Source organism: Epinephelus fuscoguttatus, linkage group LG4, assembly GCF_011397635.1.
Source record: "Epinephelus fuscoguttatus linkage group LG4, E.fuscoguttatus.final_Chr_v1".
Taxonomy (NCBI): Eukaryota; Metazoa; Chordata; class Actinopteri; order Perciformes; family Serranidae; genus Epinephelus; species Epinephelus fuscoguttatus.
Genome location: NC_064755.1, coordinates 33,883,481 through 33,901,582, shown reverse-complemented (window position 1 = coordinate 33,901,582; position 18,102 = coordinate 33,883,481). Strand labels below are relative to the sequence as shown.

At 42.5% G+C, this 18,102-nt stretch overlaps 1 protein-coding gene across 2 annotated transcripts in view; it reads left to right on the top strand.

The window, feature by feature from the left end:
* LOC125886933 (microtubule-associated protein 1B-like) overlaps positions 1 to 18,102 on the top strand; it is a 118,914-nt gene that overhangs the window by 95,753 nt on the left and 5,059 nt on the right. For both annotated transcript variants that reach the window (XM_049573311.1, XM_049573312.1), the window contains 3 exons: positions 1,979 to 2,061; positions 4,186 to 4,323; positions 4,681 to 17,782. In XM_049573311.1, the coding sequence (XP_049429268.1) occupies positions 1,979 to 2,061; positions 4,186 to 4,323; positions 4,681 to 17,782 (13,323 nt within the window). The remainder of the gene's footprint in view (positions 1 to 1,978; positions 2,062 to 4,185; positions 4,324 to 4,680; positions 17,783 to 18,102) is intronic.

The following is an 18,102-nucleotide window of genomic DNA, read 5'->3' as shown; positions in this document are numbered from 1 at the left end:
TGCTGCTGCTGGAATATATGAAATGCAATATTTTTTTTGTCCACAAAGAGCCACCAGAACTGACGTGTAAAAATTTCATGATCTGAATTTAGAGAGGAGAAAGAACCTCCTGACATTTGTTCATATGAAATGTCACAGATGGCTATTTGCTCGATAAGAAGAAAATGTGGGCGAATTTGAAACGATTTAATTCAGCTCATGTTTTTTCATCACTGTTCTAATGTTAATGCCATTAAGTTCCATGAAGAATAAGAAAGCATAAAATACAATCATGAGCTGAGAGCAGATAATTCAGCTGTGATTATCATCTGTAATATAACAGCTACTTATTGAGTGCTTCTGCCTCTGACTCACAGATGGTCTAGACTCTAAGTACTGTGCTGATTACCTTCTAGATTTAGAAGCTGAGCGTTTTCCTCAATGTATGAAATCACTGTTTGTATCCATTTCATTTAAACTCTTACGCGTCTTAGCTGCTGATAATCCTATGATTCTAGCCCTTTATACATAACCGTACCTGAGACAATCATTTACATCAGAGGTTTTTCCATGGAAAACATATGTTGACAGCCCAGATCCTAAAAAGATGGCGAAGCACTGCAAACTCAGGGGATGCACTGAAGATCCCGGTGGATAGTGGAGTCGCTGAGATCCCCCTATTATTAGACCTGTCTAATATTAGATCCTGCATCTGTGCTGAAACAAAGGGGAATTAAAAGCTTAACATCACCCCTGAGTGGAATTAAGTGCTGAGGCATAATTACGATGAATATGCAAAAGGATGTATGGAAATGTGCTCAACAATGTGCTGCGTTTTGTGATATTGTCTTTGTTTTTGTGTGCGGATTTCCATGCATTAGTGTTTTGCAGTGGCTGCAGTGAAAATATTCGACTCCTTTTCAACCAGGACCAAATTTCAAAGTGGCTTAAGTTTCTGTATATGGCCAGAAAAGCATGAAATCAGGTTTAATACCTAATATCAATGGTTATAATTGTGTTGTGCTCATGGCTGTAATTTTAAACTTCACCCAACAGACATCAGTGACCTATTTCCTAATCCAACTTTTGTTCTTGCGTTGATGCACAAGTGGGTTGCCTGTCTCTATACAGTGACTGGCCCACATACGATGCAGTATGCAGTATAGTAAATCTTCCCGACTCAAAGAGCTTTGGAAGTCGTCCAGCAGGATGTCTTCAGGCCAGACAGCAGAGGGTCAACTCGTTTACCCCGTCCGACCTTTAGGCCTCGATGGAGTTGAATCTTAAAGGGACAGTTTACAACAAAATCAAAGATATGTTTTTCCTTTTACCTGTGGTGCAACTTATCAGTCTAGAGCAGTGGTTCCCAACTGGTCCAGACACGGGGTCCAGATTTATTTCATTCGGCCATGTCATCGAGCTAGTGTGCTGCCTCTGTTAAGTAGCTGTCCCTTAGTCACTCGCTCTACAGCAGGATATGGCACTTCAAAATAAAAGCTCTGTACCCGAAATTTACTGTACCTCAAAATAAAGTGTGTTTTTTACAAACTTGACACATTTGCAAGTCACTTGCAGTCCATTCAGAACGGACCTGCGACTTACCAGTTGGGAACCACTGGTCTAGATTGTTATGGTGTGAGTTGCCAAGGGTTGGAGATATTAGCCATAGAGATGTCTGCCTTCTCTTGAAGATAATAAAACTAGATAGCACTCAACTTGTGTGCTATCTAACTTCTCAAAGCTAAAAAAAAAAAAAATACTTTTGAAAAACTCAACAGCAATGTCTCTTTCCAGAAATCATGATGTAGTTAATGGTGATGATCCACAGACCTTGTTGTGAGCAGTTTAATGTAGCAACTGTTTTATTTCTACCTAACTACACCCACCAACCGTATCATCGCGCAGAGAGAAGCATGCATCCACTGCTAGCTCACTTAGTACACATAAGTGCTTTATTCATGAAAGATGCCAACATGATGTTTTTAATCTTCTCCTTCAGGACAAAGAACTCTCCACCACAGAAGTGATGTCCTAGAGACTGTGGTGCTCGTCAACCCTTCAGAAGACACCATTGTATCAGAGGTAATATCAATATGTTCTGAGGAACAGGACCCTGTCATGTGGTCACGTGTACTCTGACATATCAATGGTGTGGGACATATTTAATGTTACCCTCGAGTACATCTCTGACTGACACATTTACTTGTCAAACCTTTCAATACCACTGCGAATAAAAGTGATTGACTGAGTTTTGTGACATATATATATGTATACATATATAAAAATAGTTATTATAATATATTAAAAAATAACAATGATAGAAAATAATATGAATAAAGAAAAGTAGTTTTTTTTTAATACATTAAAACGTGAAATTAACATTTTTGGTAAAGTGTTTTAACAGTTGAAAAATAAAGTTGTCAGTGCTCTCTTGTGGATGAAGTATTTAATAGAGACACTGTTTCTAAATGACCTCAAAACAAACTTTTGGTATTTCTGTACTAAGGCTGCAATTAATGATCATTGTCGACTAATCTGTAGATTATTGTCTTAAATAATCAATTAGAAGTATGGTCTATAACATGTCAGAACATAGTCAAAAGTAGCGAACAGTGTTTCCCAAAGCCAAAAATGACATCCTATAATGTCTTGTTTTGTCCGCAACCCAAAGATATTCAGTTTACTGTCACAGAGGTGTAAAGAAACCAGAAAATATTCACATTAAAGAGCTTGAATCAGAGAACTTTGACATTTTTCCTTTTCCTAAAATTTACTCAAGACGATTAATCAGCTACCAAATTAGTTCATTTCAGTTCAACTTTATTTATAAAGCCCAATATCACAAATCACACTTCAGAGGGCTTCAGAGGGCTTTACAGCATTCGACATCCCTCTGTCCTTGGCCCCTCATATAAGGAAAAATCCCTTAAACGAGTAAAAAACAAAGTCGGTGATTAATTTAATAGTTTACAACTAATTGATTAGTTATTGCAGCTTTATTCTGTACTGCATGTTATACTTATCAGTGACATAAACACCAATACTAGTATATCTATATCTGAGGAATATAAATATGTTCTATACAACTTTGGTTTTTACAACTTTCCCAGAATAAAATACAGTATAAAACAGGCAAAATTTTGATTCAAATCAGGTCTTAGATACCCAGTAAATCACCTGCTTTGCATTTGTTGAGGAGCTACAACAAAAAAAAACTGATGACATTTGTATCTCTTAGATTTTTGCCAAATCTTGTTAACCTTGACACAATTTAAGTGCATCTTCCTTCATCAGTGACACAGGCATTTCTCTTTCTATTGGTTTGTAAGTTGTTATAGGGAAAGAGGATGGTGGGTATGAGAGTATTTGTGTCTCTGTCGTATATCCTCTTCTGTGTGTCTGCAAGAGCATCATGCAAGTGTTTGAGTCTTGTCATGTTGACATTCTCTTTACTTGAGGCATTATTTGCACATGTTTGAGCCTTGCACCCAGGCAGCCGCTGGTTAAATATTCATTGCTTATTTTCATTCTTTTTGTGCTTTTCCACAGTATCAGGTGTCACATGTACAGTGTGTGATTTATTTATATCAAGCCTCAGCTTTGAGGTATTCGTCCTATGTGCTCAGGGTGGCCAATTAGGGCGAATGGTAGTGTAGCTTCATCATATATGCTGTTATAATGTTGTGCCCTATATAAATGGGCATCGTTCCTTCATGTGTGTTTGTAGGCCTTAAGTGTTGGAACAGTGTTGGAAATGTCGCATATGTGTTTTTTCAGCTCAGAAGCTGCTTCAAACGGTAACACCATATTTATATGGGCCCAGTCATTAGCAATAACTTGGGCTCTAGTTCTTTTTTCCAAAACCCTGCTCTGAGGAATATAACTTTGTTTTTTACAACTTTGCAAGAATAAAGTAGTCTACAACAGGCACAAATTATGATTTAAATCAGGTCTTAGATACCCAGTTTATCACTTGATTCCCAGTTGTTTAGGATATACAACAATGAAGATACTGATGACATTTGTAGATTTGTCTTTTTTTTGTTGTTGTTTTTTTGCAGATAATTTGTTGCCAGGTCTTGTTATCCTTGACACAATTTAAGTGCATCTTCTTTCATCAGTGACACAAGCATTTCTCTTCCAATCTTGGCAATGTTATCTCTGCTTTAACTGCCCTCTGTCTCTCTGTATGTGTGTGTGTCCTAGATCCAGTCTCTAGTCACAGACTCAGCAGGACACAAGCTTCTGGTCTTGAGTGGTCAGAGCTCAGATCACGGCGGCCTTCTTCTTCAAACTGGGGTTTTCACCTACCAGACCTTTTCACGAGTCTTTACTGATCCTGGGGTGAGTCCAATCTACTGTCCTCTAACACTTATCAAGATGAAAAAGTATGCTGCACATTAATAAATACATTTCAGTGCTTTAAAATAGTTTATTATGAAAGTAAGGGACATGTTTTAGCACATTCTAGCAGTGCATTTGCAGACACATAGATAATACACAAAGGATGAGAGTATTCAGGCACTAACTTGCTCACCTTCAAGTAATAATAAATAATTAATAAAATATTTAACACATTCCCCTTGACGAAAGCATACTTGACTAATATATATGTATTTTTCAGCATGTTTTCACAACACAAGTCCACCACATTTCTGAATTGATCACTGACTGATGTTTGTGGGTTTCTCCCTCCTGCAGGTCAGTGAATTACTGGGCACAACAGCCCCCAAGCAGCAGGCAACACTTACTGTGTCCTGCCGCGGGGAGGTGGGCTGGAGCTCCCTGGGACAGCAGCAGATCCTGCGGGAGTTCCTGGAATACAAACTAAACCCTGAGTCTGTTCTTCCCAAGATGGAAGGCGTCACAGAGTTCACAGAGTACATCTCTGAGACGGTCGACGTCCCTTCACCTTTTGACCTCCTGGAGCCACCCACATCCGGAGGCTTCCTGAAACTGTCCAAGCCGTGTTGCTACATCTTTCCCGGCGGACGAGGAGACTCTGCTCTCTTTGCTGTGAACGGCTTTAACATCTTAGTGGACGGAGGCTCTGAACGAAAATCATGCTTCTGGAAGCTGGTTCGTCACTTGGACCGCATCGACTCGATCCTGCTCACACACATCGGCGCTGACAATCTCCCAGGTATCAATGGGCTGCTTCAGAGGAAGATAGCAGAACAGGAGGAGGAGCAGTCCCAAGGCTCCACCAACTACAGCGACTGGATGAAGAACCTGATCTCTCCTGAACTAGGCGTGGTATTCTTCAATGTGCCAGAGAAGCTCCGTATGCCAGAATCTAATCTTAAAGTGAAGCGCAGCATTGAAGAGGCCTCGCTGACTTTGCAGTACCTTAACAAACTAGGAATCAAACCTGAACCACTTTTTCGAGTGGTCAGCAACACCATTGAGCCCATTACTCTGTTCCACAAGATGGGTGTGGGCAGGTTAGACATGTATATTCTTAATCCTGTCAAAGACAGTAAAGAAATGCAGTTTTTAATGCAGAAGTGGGCTGGCAACAGCAAGGCCAAAACTGGTATTGTGCTGCCCAACGGGAAAGAAGGAGAAATATCTGTACCCTACCTGACATCAGTTACAGCCTTAGTCGTCTGGCTTCCTGCCAACCCTGCAGAAAAGATCATCAGAGTGCTGTTCCCTGGGAATGCACCACAAAACAAGATCCTAGAGGGACTGGAAAAATTAAAGCACCTTGACTTCTTGCGCTATCCTGTAGCCACACAAAAGGACATTGCCTCCGGAGCTCCTCCCTCTGTTATAAAACAAACCAAGTTAAAGCAAAGAACAGACAGCAAAGAGAGTCTCAAGTCGTCCCCGAAGACTACTGCAAAGACCTCAAAGAAAGAGACTGAAGGACAAGATGATGTGTCAGCCGCCACAGAGGCAAAGAGTGACTCTGTCAAGGAAAATATCTTGGAGAAAAAAGAGGAGAAAAAGCCCACTAAAACTATAAAATCTAAAACTGATGTGCCAGAAAAGAAAAAACTCCTGAAGGAAAAATCCTTAAAAAAGCACCCAAAGGAGAGAGTGTCAAAAATGGATGAGAAAAAGGACAAGGAAAAGAAAGAGATCAAGAAAGTAAAGAAGGATGACTCCATTAAGAAGGATGAAAAGAAAGATGTTAAGTCCAAAGAGGACAAAAAGAAGGACACATCCAAACCAGAGCTGAGAAAAATTACAAAGCCTGACCTGAAACCACTCACACCAGAAGTCAGAAAGACATTACACAAAGCTAAAGTGTCAAGTAAAGCAAAGACTGGAAAAATCAAAGCAGCAAAGGCTTTACCTGCTGAGCCGAAGCCTGAGGAGCCGAAACCTGAAACTATTCAACCTGAACCAGTAGAGAATGGAGCTGTTGAGGGCACGTCTGTTCCCTCAACCCCAGAAGACCTCACCAAGGATTTTGAAGATATGAAAAAAGCCGAAGTTGTAGCTGTATCAGCAGAGCCTCAAGACAGTAATGAGCTGACAGCACAAAGCCTTACCCAAGAGAAGGAGGAAGCACAAGAAACTACATCTGAAATTCCACCTGGCACACAGTCTCTAGAAAAGGAGGCAGCAGCCCCAGAAGAAGCTGAAGTTGAAGACAAAGACCAGGTGTTGACACAAGAGAGAGAAATGGAAGAGGCTCAAAAGTTTGAGGATGAAGGAGCAGCAACTCAGGATGAGGAGGAGGAAGAGGAGGAAGAAGAGCCCCCTGCTGCCGTGAAGAAAACAGAAGAGGAGGAGGAAGAAGATATGGGAATAGGTGAAGAGGTGGATGAATCAAAGGAGGCAAAGGATGATGGGCTTGACAGGAAACACGAGATAGAGGAAATGGAGAAATCTGAAATTCTCGCAGCTAAGGTTGTGGCAAAAGAGGAGTTACAAATGATTCCATCTAAAGCCGAGGAGGAGGAAGAAGAGGAGGAGGCAGTGGAGAAAGCCGAACTGGAGGAAGTGGAAGATTTAGACGTAATAGCAGACGAAGAGATCAAACCCAAAGATGCAGCTGAAGACGAAATCGTCACTGAAAGCAAAACTACTGAAATCCCGACTGGAGCTGAAGAAGAGGAAGAGGAGGAGGGCTACCTGTCACATGTTGCAGGGGCCACAGCTCCCATAACCTCCGTAGTTCAAGGAGCTGCTGCAGCTGAACCCATCTCCTACATCCAAGATGAGACAATACCTGGCTACTCTGAGACAGAGCAGACCATCTCTGACGAGGAGATTCACGAGGAGGCAGAGGAAAGGATACCACACCTCCAGTACGACGTTGGCGCTTATGACATCTCCGTTCCAGATCAGACCGGATCATTTGTAGACATCCACGGCATGAGGGAGATGCAAGCTGCAGCTATGACCGAGAAAACTTTCATCCCAGGTGTGCAGGAGCAGGTGTCAGTTTTCACCAACATCATCACTGCTCCTCTGGCAGAGGAGGAGCATGTCTCTTCTGCAACGTCCATCACAGAGTATGACAAAGTGTCCTCCTTCCCTACTTCTATCGCCGAAGACCAATCTGTGGCATCTGTCGCAGCACCTCCAGCTGAGGAACCACCCAAAAGCCCTGTCACCCTGTCAACACCACCTGATGCCACCCAAGGCAAAGAACAGCCAACCTCTGCAGGAACACTTTCACCACCGTCTTTGGAAGAAGACAAACAATCCAAGTCTCCATCTGATGACCTAACACTTCCTGTTACAGAAGTAAAGACGCCAGCTAAAGCTTCTGAAGCTCAGGATGAGGAGGAAGAAGAAGAGGAAGAGGATGAAGACCAAACTCCTAATGTTGACATTTCACTTGAAAAACTTCAAGAGGGCTATGCTTCATCTCAACTGTTACAGGGTAAAGAGACAGATGTTGAAAAGCTTGCAGGCTCAGTGTCTCCAGTTTCTATACAAGACACCAAACCAGTCCACCTCCCTGTCGAAGAAGAAAACATAGATGCTATTGCACCTAAAGATACTTCATCTGTTGTGCCTACTAGACCTTTCGGATCAGACTCAGTAACTTCAGAGAGTGAAGAGCGCTGCTTCAGTCCGGATGATATCACTGTGAAAATGGCCTCCCCTCCACAGTCTGGACCGCCGAGCGCAGCTCACTCTCCTCTTCGTCAGTCACCAGTGGAAGACAAGATGAAGGTCTTCCCCGATTTAGAGCCGCAAAAACAAGAGGAGCTCCCTGATGTCGTCGCAGCTCATGAAGACAAAACTGCAAAGAAAGACGAACCAGCAATGCAAAAAGATATTGACAAACAGAAAGCAGATCAGCAGGAAGAAGAAATTTCAACATCTTTGGACGAACCATTTGAGAAGGACATAAAAGAGGTTCCAGTGATGAAGGAGACAGAAAAAGAAACTCCATCAGTACCAAAAGATGAAGGCAAACAAGCAGAAACAATCCCTGATGCTGCTGCGTCTTTAACAGAAGTTCTGCCACCTGCATCAGCGAGGGATTCCCTCGTGTCATCTGGACAAAAAGATGAAGATATTGACGACAAGCTCAAAGACAAAGAACCTAAAGTGCCTGTTCCAGGTAAATTTCCAGAGAAGGAGAGTCGTTTCCTGGATGATGATGATGATGATGACAAGAAAGATGACGATGATCACGATGATAAATCTGCAGTTAAAACCGTCCAGGCGGAACAGGAGAAAGGAAAGGACGACACCTCCGATGTCATACAAATCAAGGATGAACAAAAACAGAAATCTGTCATCCAAGAAGACGTTTCTGCTATTACGTCCATCACGGATGAGAAAGCAGAGAAAGAGGCAATAAAGGATGATACCTCTGATATTAAACCCATCAAAGATGAGCAAATTGCAAAAGACGTTCTCACAACTGATAGAGCCATAAAAGATGAACAGAAAGAGTCCGAAAAAGACCATACTCCTGAGGTCAAAACTACTACAGAAGCAGAGAAGGAATTTGTTGCTTCTGAGGCCAAAGATATTAAAGATGAGCAGAAACAGAAAGATGATGATTTTGACCTTAAAACCAAAGGTGAAGTTAAAGAAACTGACCTTAAAAAGGATGACGTGGCTGATATTGAGATTTCGAAAATGGAGGAGAGAAAAGAGACAGAGAAGGACGCTACCATTGATGTTAGCCCTATAAAGACTGAAGAGAAAGAGATTGAAAAAGTACATGCCACAGATATCAAGCAGGACGATATGCACATTACTGAGCCTACTAAAGATGAGAGGGAAGAAGAGGCAGAAACATCTGATATCAAAGTGATCGAAGATAAGAAAGAGGAAAAGGAGATGGAAAAGATAGATGCTTCTGCTACCAAGCCTTTTACAGATGAGCAGAAGGAAAAGGAGAAAGAGATGGCTGACATCACTGTTGCTAAACTCACCAAAGAAGAAGAGGTGATCAGTAAGGATGATACATCTGCTGTTTCCATGAAAGAAGAAAAGGGGCAAGAGATTTGTAAAGATGTTATCTCACCCGTCAGCATCACCACAGTGGAAGAAAAGGACGCACCACTGAGTAAAGATGAAATTCTTGCTGACAAGCCAACCACAGAGCAAGAAAAAGAGAAAGAGGCAAGTAAAGATGATAGTTTGGACACCAAACTTTCCAAGGAACAGGAAAAAGATACAACAACAATCAAGGATGATGCATACATCAAACCTATGATAGCAGAAGACAAGAGGGAAGACATAAGTAAAGACGATACTGCTGCTATTAAACTTACCAAGGCAGAGGACAAAGATAAGCTGCCAAGTACTGAAGATACATCTGCTGTTAAACCAACACTTGGAGAAGAAAAGGAACAAAAGGAAAGTAAAGAGGATACTGCTGCTATCAAAATTACCAAAATGGAGGAAGAACATGTAAAAGTATGTAAAGATGAAGATTTCTCTGCTGCATCAACCAAGGTAGAGGCAAAAGAGACACCTAAGGATGCTGTCAAACCAGTCACAGAGGAAGAAAGGGGGCAAGATATAAGCAAAGATATCACATCTACCATCAAACCTGCCAAGACGGAGGAACAGGATGTAATGAGGAGCGAAGATATTTCAGCTGTCAAAACATCCAAAGACGAATCTGTTGCTAAACCCACCACAGAAGACGAAAAGGAGAAAGAAACCAGTAAAGATGTTTGTGCTGACAAATCAACGATAGAAGAATTAAAGGAGAAAGAAACCAGCAAAGATATTTCTGCTGACAAATCAGCGATGGAAGAAGTAAAGGAGAAAGAAGAGAAAGAAACCAGCAAAGATATCTGTGCTGAGAAATCAACGATAGAAGAAGTAAAGGAGAAAGAAACCAGTCAAGATATTTGTGCCGACAAATTGACAATGGAAGAAGTAAAGGAGAAAGACGAGAAAGAAACCAGCAAAGATATTTGTGCCGACAAATCGACGATGGAAGAAGTAAAGGAGAAAGACGAGAAAGAAACCAGCAAAGATATTTGTGCCGACAAATCAACGATAGAAGTAAAGGACAAAGACGAGAAAGAAACCAGCAAAGATATTTCTGCTGACAAATCAACGATAGAAGAAGTAAAGGAGAAAGACGAGAAAGAAACCAGCAAAGATATTTCTGCTGACAAATCAACGATAGAAGTAAAGGACAAAGACGAGAAAGAAACCAGCAAAGATATTTCTGCTGACAAATCAACGATAGAAGAAGTAAAGGAGAAAGACGAGAAAGAAACCAGCAAAGATATTTGTGCCGACAAATCAACGATGGAAGAAGTAAAGGAGAAAGACGAGAAAGAAACCAGCAAAGATATTTGTGCCGACAAATCAACGATGGAAGAAGTAAAGGAGAAAGACGAGAAAGAAACCAGCAAAGATATTTCTGCCGACAAATCAACGATAGAAGAAGTAAAGGAGAAAGAAGAGAAAGAAACCAGCAAAGATATTTCTGCTGACAAATTAACGATAGAAGAAGTAAAGGAGAAAGAAACCAGCAAAGATATTTCTGCTGACAAATCAACGATAGAAGAAGTAAAGGAGAAAGAAGAGAAAGAAACCAGCAAAGATATTTCTGCTGACAAATCAACAATAGAAGAAGTAAAGGAGAAAGAAGAGAAAGAAACCAGTAAAGATATTTCTGCTGACAAATCAACGATAGAAGAAGTAAAGGAGAAAGAAGAGAAAGAAACCAGTAAAGATATCTGTGCTGAGAAAGTAACAATAGAAGAAATAAAGGAGAAAGAGAAAGAAACCAGCAAAGATATTTGTGCCGACAAATCAACGATAGAAGAAGTAAAGGAGAAAGAAACCAGCAAAGATGTTTCTGCTGACAAATCAATGATAGAACAAGAAAAGGAGAAAGACACCAGTAAAGATACCTCTGCTGACAAATCAGTGATAGAAGAAGAAAAGGAGAAAGATAAGGAGGAAACCTCCACTGAGAAATCATCCAAGGAGGAAGATGTTTCAGATCAGGATCATGGTGTTGTTATCAAACCCATTAAGGAAGAAAAAGATACAGTAGTAATTAAGGATGACATTTCTGCCAAGCAGGAGGAAAGCAAAGACATTCCTGGTGTAAAACCCCCTGCAGATGAGGAGAAGAAGTTAGAGTTGAAAGATGTTACATCTGATGTAAAACTCACCAAGGAAGAGGCGAAAGAAATCCCAAAGGCTGAAATTTCTGAAAAAGAAATTACAGTCAAAGAGGAAGAAAGGGAAAAAGAGAAAGAAAAAAGTTCTGATTTTGTGTCTGTCGAGGAGCAGAAAGATGATACTTCTGTCAAAACTATTAAAGATGACAAAGAGGTTGAAAAAAGTGACATAATTGACAAACAGATAAAAATGCAGGAGGCTAAAGAGCAGGAGGAGGCCGATGTCTCTGCTGACAAACCAATTTTGGAGGAAATAAAGGATAAAGAAACTGAAAAAGACGACACAAAAAAAGAAAAAGAAACAGATTCCACTGTTGAGCAACCCAAGGACACAAAAGAGCAAGAGCCAGCTAAAGTTGAAACCATCGAGGTCAAAGTCAAACAGGACACTTGCGAAGCTGAATCCATCAAACAGGAGGCAGAGAAGGAGATACACTCTCCATCATTTACCGCCAAAGATGAGAAAAAAGGGAAAGATGATTATCCTTTTGAGCCTGAATCTAAGAAGGAAGATAAAAAAGATATAGATCTCCCCATGTCTCAGACCTTGGACGAGGAGAAAACTAAAAAGGATGATATTTGTGGCGTTGATGATAAGCGTATACATGAAGAAACCTCTGATAAGCTCACTGGAACTCAGAAAGAGAAGGAAACTTCTGAAGCTACATCAGTTGAAAAGCAGCAAGACATTTCTGTAACTACTTCAAGTGAAGACCTGAAACCAGTGAAAGATGACATTTGTGTGTCTCCCGGCCACATCCAGGAGGAGAAAAAGGAGCAAGACAAAGAAGCAAAAGTCATTAGTAGTCAAGAAGAGAAGATGGAGAAAGAGAAAGACGATGCACATGTTGCTGAACTGAGCAAAGAGAAGAAAATGGAAAAGGAGCAGGAAAAAGAATACACTTACGACACTGATGACACCAAAGAAGAAAAGACAAAACCAGAAGAGGATGAAAAGATGATGAAAGAAAAGGATGTTGGAGACAAGAAGATAGATGACATTACTGAGAAAGACTCCGATGCAGACCACACCAAAGAGGAGAAATGGGAGAGAGAAGAGTTACAGGAGAAAGACCTGGACAAAACCAGTAAACAGCCCACACAGACACTATCAGGAGACGCAGCGATGGCATCCAAGTCAGATTACAAACCTGCATTTGTGGTTCAGTCCTCTGATGAAGACAGAGGAGATGAAGAGGAGGAGGACATTTGTATGGGAGGAGCAGGCTCAAGACCTTTGTCCGTGGAGCCAAGAAAATCCGAACATGACATCTCGTCTGCAGGCCTGCCCTCATCCCCAAAACCACCGGCAAGTGACCAAACTAAACCGCCAATATCAGAGCAGAGTACAGTGATCATACCAACACTTACAATGCAGGAGCCCTCTATTGATGAAGACGTCAAAGACTTTGACAAAGAAGAATCCAGACTTTCACCTGAAGTCAGTAAAGATGTCATGAAAACAGAAACCACAGCTGCGCCACTTGCCAAGCCAGAGCCCTCTTTTGATATTGTCACATCAAAGGAGGAGACTACCACTATTCCAAAACAAGAAACAGCTTCTGATGTCACAGCAGCTAAAGCTGAACCAGTCTCAGATTCAGCTGAGAAAAAGCCTGTGTTGTCAACAGTATCAAGCACTGACAGTCAACCCAGGAGCTCGACACTCTCAAGCACTGAGAGTCAGTCCAGTGTGGAGGAAATGCCACAACAAGAGAAACAGATACCAACAAGCTCAGGGGTGAGTGCTGCAGAGAAAACAAAGCTGGAGGAGAAGCCAGGAAAGGAAGCAGAGAGGGAGATGGAAGGAGAACGAGAGGTGGCTTCTCCAGGATTATCACAGCCTTGTTCATATTTTATGTTGGATTCTGAAGACGCCAGCCAAACTGAAGTTGTAAAATCAGACACTACAAAAATGACCTCAGAGAAGGAAACGGCCAGTGGAAGCCTCGGAGATGAACAGCAAACCTTTTGTGCGTCCAAGTACGATCCGTATGAAAAGCCCATTCCAAAAGATCATGACTTGGACTCTCGGGAAGAAAGCGAGGTTTCTCTAGGTTTCGATCACGCCTCTGATATTGCAATTGATGATAACAGAAGAACAAGCCAGACAGAGGCTGGAGGAGCAATGTTCCTCCTGGATGATCAGTACAAAGAAGAGCCTCTGTCCTTCAGCAGAGTGGACTACAGCCCGGTGTCCCTCACAGAGAGTGAGAGAAGTAGCCACCAAAGTCAAAGTGCCTCGCCTAAATATGAAGACAGAGAGAAAGGCCAAGAGGAAGAGAGTGAAAGAGAAGAAAGACCAGATACACCTTATGTTGACAAGAGCTTTTCATCCGCAGACATGCAAGATAACAAAATGTCCCAGGCTGCTGAGTCTTATTCTTTCAGTCCCAAAGAGGACAAACCTGAGAAATCCGAGAAAGAGAAAGAGGACATGATGGAAGGTGCTGCAGCAGCAGCTTTTCAACCAGGAGTAACAGGAGTAAGTGATACAGTTTCCAGCGGTGCTGCTGTTCAATTAGCCGGCGTATCATCGAGACAAGAAACACCTTCTCCCTCATGGAGCCAATCAGATCTTGGTACCCAGGTTTCACCTACTCCCACGGCTTTTGCAGAATTCACAGAAAAGAGAACAACTGAAAAAGAGAAAGAAAAATCTGAGTCGCTCAAAGACAAAATTGATTCCTCTGATCATGACAGAGAGGGATCTCCATCTGGTCGGCATTCACCTGCAGAAAAAGACATTTTACTTCAACAAGCATCACCTTTGGAGAAAGAAGAAACTTCAAGTGATTCAAGGCCTGCATCTGCTGCCACATTTTCAGGACACGAAATAGACGATAATGTTTTGGCATCTGACAATAGTCAAATTAGCAGCTCTGCCTCTTGTAAATCCATGTTAGACCTTCCAGATGGAAAAGAAAGCCTGATAGACAAAAGGTTACTTGTAGAGGGGGAAGATTTCAACGTTGATGATGATGAAGATGACGATGAGGACGAGGAGGAGGAAGAAGAGGAGGAGTTAAGTGATGTAGATATGGAAAAGGGTGCCAGAGAACAATCTGAAAAAGAAATGTGTAGACGTAGCTCTGGGGATAGTGCCACATTAGCAGAGGCAGAGGACTCAAATAAAAAGTCTCAGTTGCCTGAATCAAGTTTCCTTAAAGAGGAAACAATCGGTAGAGCAACACCTGATGATGCCTCGGCTTCAGACAAGCAGGACTTGAGTAAAAAACCACCATCCCCAGAAACAAAACCACCATCTCCAGAAACAAAATCACCATCTCCAGAAACAGAACCACTCAAAGAAGATACAGCCACATCCAAACTTCCTGAGACAAAGAGTGAAGATGTAGGTAAAACAACTCCACCCCCAGACTCAAGCGCTCAAAGAATGGATGAAAAGAGTTTCACTACATTAGATGCTCCAAAACTTCCTGAAACAAAGGAAGCAGAGGACACAGACAAGAAGCATCTATCTCCTGAACCAACCACAAAGAGAAGGTTGTCTTCAGCCGGGGATTTTCCACCTCATGAAGACCTGCCGTCAAAAAAAGGAGGTGATGACAAAGGGTCTCTATCTCCAAGCTTTTTGACAAAGGAAACGTGTCAACCAACATCCACAAGCAGCATGACGGGCAGCTTTTTGCCATCTGAACATTCAGAATCCGTGTCCAAGACTACATCTAGTCCCTCCCCTCCTCTAAGCAGTAGCTATGCCGACATCGGACAGAGTAGATCTGAAGGTTATTCCGAGCATTTCTACAGTGAGGAGAGTCAAGTAGGATTGAAGGACGATAAGAAAGAAACCTCTGTGCTCTCAGATGCCTCCGGGCTGTCCAAGCGAGGCGATGATAAATATTACAGCCAAAGAGACACCCAAGAAGTAAGTCTAGATGAGAGGCAGACCCTAGATATCACCACAAAACATGAAACTGCCTCATCACCTTGCACATACACCACCTTAACATACTCTTCTTCAACATACTCCTCCACATCATATAGTTACTCGTCCTCATCATCATCTGCTCCTTTGAGCCAAAAGTTTGAAGAAAAAGCCCAAACTTTCACAACGCCACCAAGCTCTACAGTACCTCTAGCCAAAGAGGAGTCATCGTTTACAACAGAGTCTACAAGCTCCTGCTTTGGAGGGTTTCAGAGAGATGAGTACATGGAGGTGACGGCGAAACCTGCAACAAAGGTGACCTTACCCAGCCAGTTTGATGAGACCAAACCATCCTCTTCAGTGTTGTCTACAACTGCCAAACAAACTGAGGATCAAAGCAGTTCTGCAAAGCCTGAAATGGCAACAAAGTCAAGCACTGATAGTTTTCATATGCTAGAAACTAAGATTACAACATCTTCCACAGCGCCATCTTCACAAAGTATCGAACCAGTAAAGGTGTTAGAGAGTTTATCCACATCAGAGGCTCGCTTTGATGTCTCTCCCCTCCAAAGGGCTGACTCCTCTGATAAGGTGTACCAAGAGTCATCGGAAGATGAGGAGCCTGTTACACTTGAAATGGATGACAGCACTCTACCATGTCGTATTGAATGTCAAAAAATCAAAGTGTCTGAGCAAAAGGAGACTTTTTCATCAATAACTGAGTCATATGTGGTTGAAAGTACCACACAGTCCACAGAGACGAAAACAGTCACCATCACCTCTACTACTGTTGTGTCTAAACCTGATGTGGTGATGGAAACAACTCAACAGACAGCCTCACTTACTTCACTGAGTGATTGTGGAGCTAGCAAAACCACATGTGCCACAACAGACGTGTCCAAAACAGAGGAGAAAGAGAAAATGGATAAAACAGTGGGAGTAAAAGAGGAAAAGACAGATGGAGCTATTTCACCTTTGAAGGAGGATGCAAAGGCTTCAGGAAAAGATGAAAGGACAGAGATGGCTAAAGACAGTGAAGTCAAGCAGAAAGCAGAGGAAAAGAAACAGGAGGAAAAGATGTGTAAAGACAGCACAGAGGAGAAAAAGGCAACAGCTGATCCAAAGATGTGTGAAAAAGCAGAGGATGGTAAGAAAGGAGAGGCAGAAAAAGTGGAGGAGAAAAGCTTTTTGGACAAACCACCAGAGAGATTAGAAACCAGGAGAAGAAGCAGCATATCTGATTGGGAGCTACTACAGAGGCCTGAAGACTGCCCAAGTGCCCCTCCTCCAGGTTATGGGGATGATGATGATGAGGAGGAAGAGGAAGCAATGGAAGCAATGGAATGGATGGCCAGTGTCCACAGTACCTCTCACACAGAAACATCCAGTACCGTGAGGGCTGATCGTCCCTCTGACTTGAACACCGGCGCCACCTCCTCCTCTGCCTCCCATCCAGGCTACTCCTCCTGCGAATACAAACATCGCAAAGGAGAACTTTCTCCGTCGTTCATCAACCCGAGCCCTCATCAGCTCTCCAGCGACGAGGGGGAAGGCGAGGAGGACGCTGGCAGTGACCACTCCCAGGAAGGGGATGAGGACGATCAGGAGCAACACTCTGTGAAAAGGAGGTCGCACAAGCAGAGGCGCCACCACGCTCAGAGTTACCATGGAGACGCTGGACAAGGGCCACAACAGCAACCCGGCGCCATGTCATCTGGCTTGGCTGTGACATTAGCTGGAGAGGAAACACCTCCGACATCAGTGAGCGAGTCATTGCCGTCACAGTCTGATTCCGATGTCCCTCCAGAAACCGAGGAGTGTCCGTCTATAACAGCTGAAGGAAATCTGGACTCAGACGAAGATGCTGAACATCTACCAGTCGACAAATTATCTGGAGCCGGGGGTGGTCACCATCCTCCATCACCAAGGTCAGCTCAAAAGACTCATGACCCCCTACCTACTCCAATGAAGGACCCGCATCCCCACCCTCCACACCCAGATGTGTGCATGGTAGATCCGGAGGCGCTTCCCAATGACCACAGCAGCACAGAGAAACTTCTGAAAAAGGAGCACAAGACCACCAAGGGCCTCAGAAAGGGCAAGCCCAAGTCAGCCTCTCCTGCTCGTAAGGGGGAAGTCAGGAAAAGGTCCTCTACTCCAGTGAAGCAGACTTCTAAAGACTCTGCCTCACCTCGATCAGCTTCCCTCAGGAGGAAGGACCCAGACAGAAGCTCCAGGCTAATCAAGATGTCTGAGACCCAGGGCTCCAGGAGTGAGCTGCTCAACCCAGCGAAGGCCTTGGTCAACGGTGTCAAGAGCAGTTCAGGTGTGTTAACATCTTCACATCCTAAAACATAACATGAATTTACCTTCAAAGTTATTTCTGGGCTGATTAAAACTGACTTAAGACAAAAGCACGAGTTTTAATTTCCTGTGCCAGAAATCATATTTAAGATAGCAATAAAATACTTGATATTGGATCTTTTCAACAATAAAAATAAATTTTGTTGTGGATGTTAAAACCCAACGATACAATTGAATTGCAATTAGCCACATTTATATGCTCATTAAAAAGCAGTTATAATTCAGCATAGTGTTTGTGAATTCTCTTTAATTATATAAATGAGATTAAGTTCTTAATGAAAA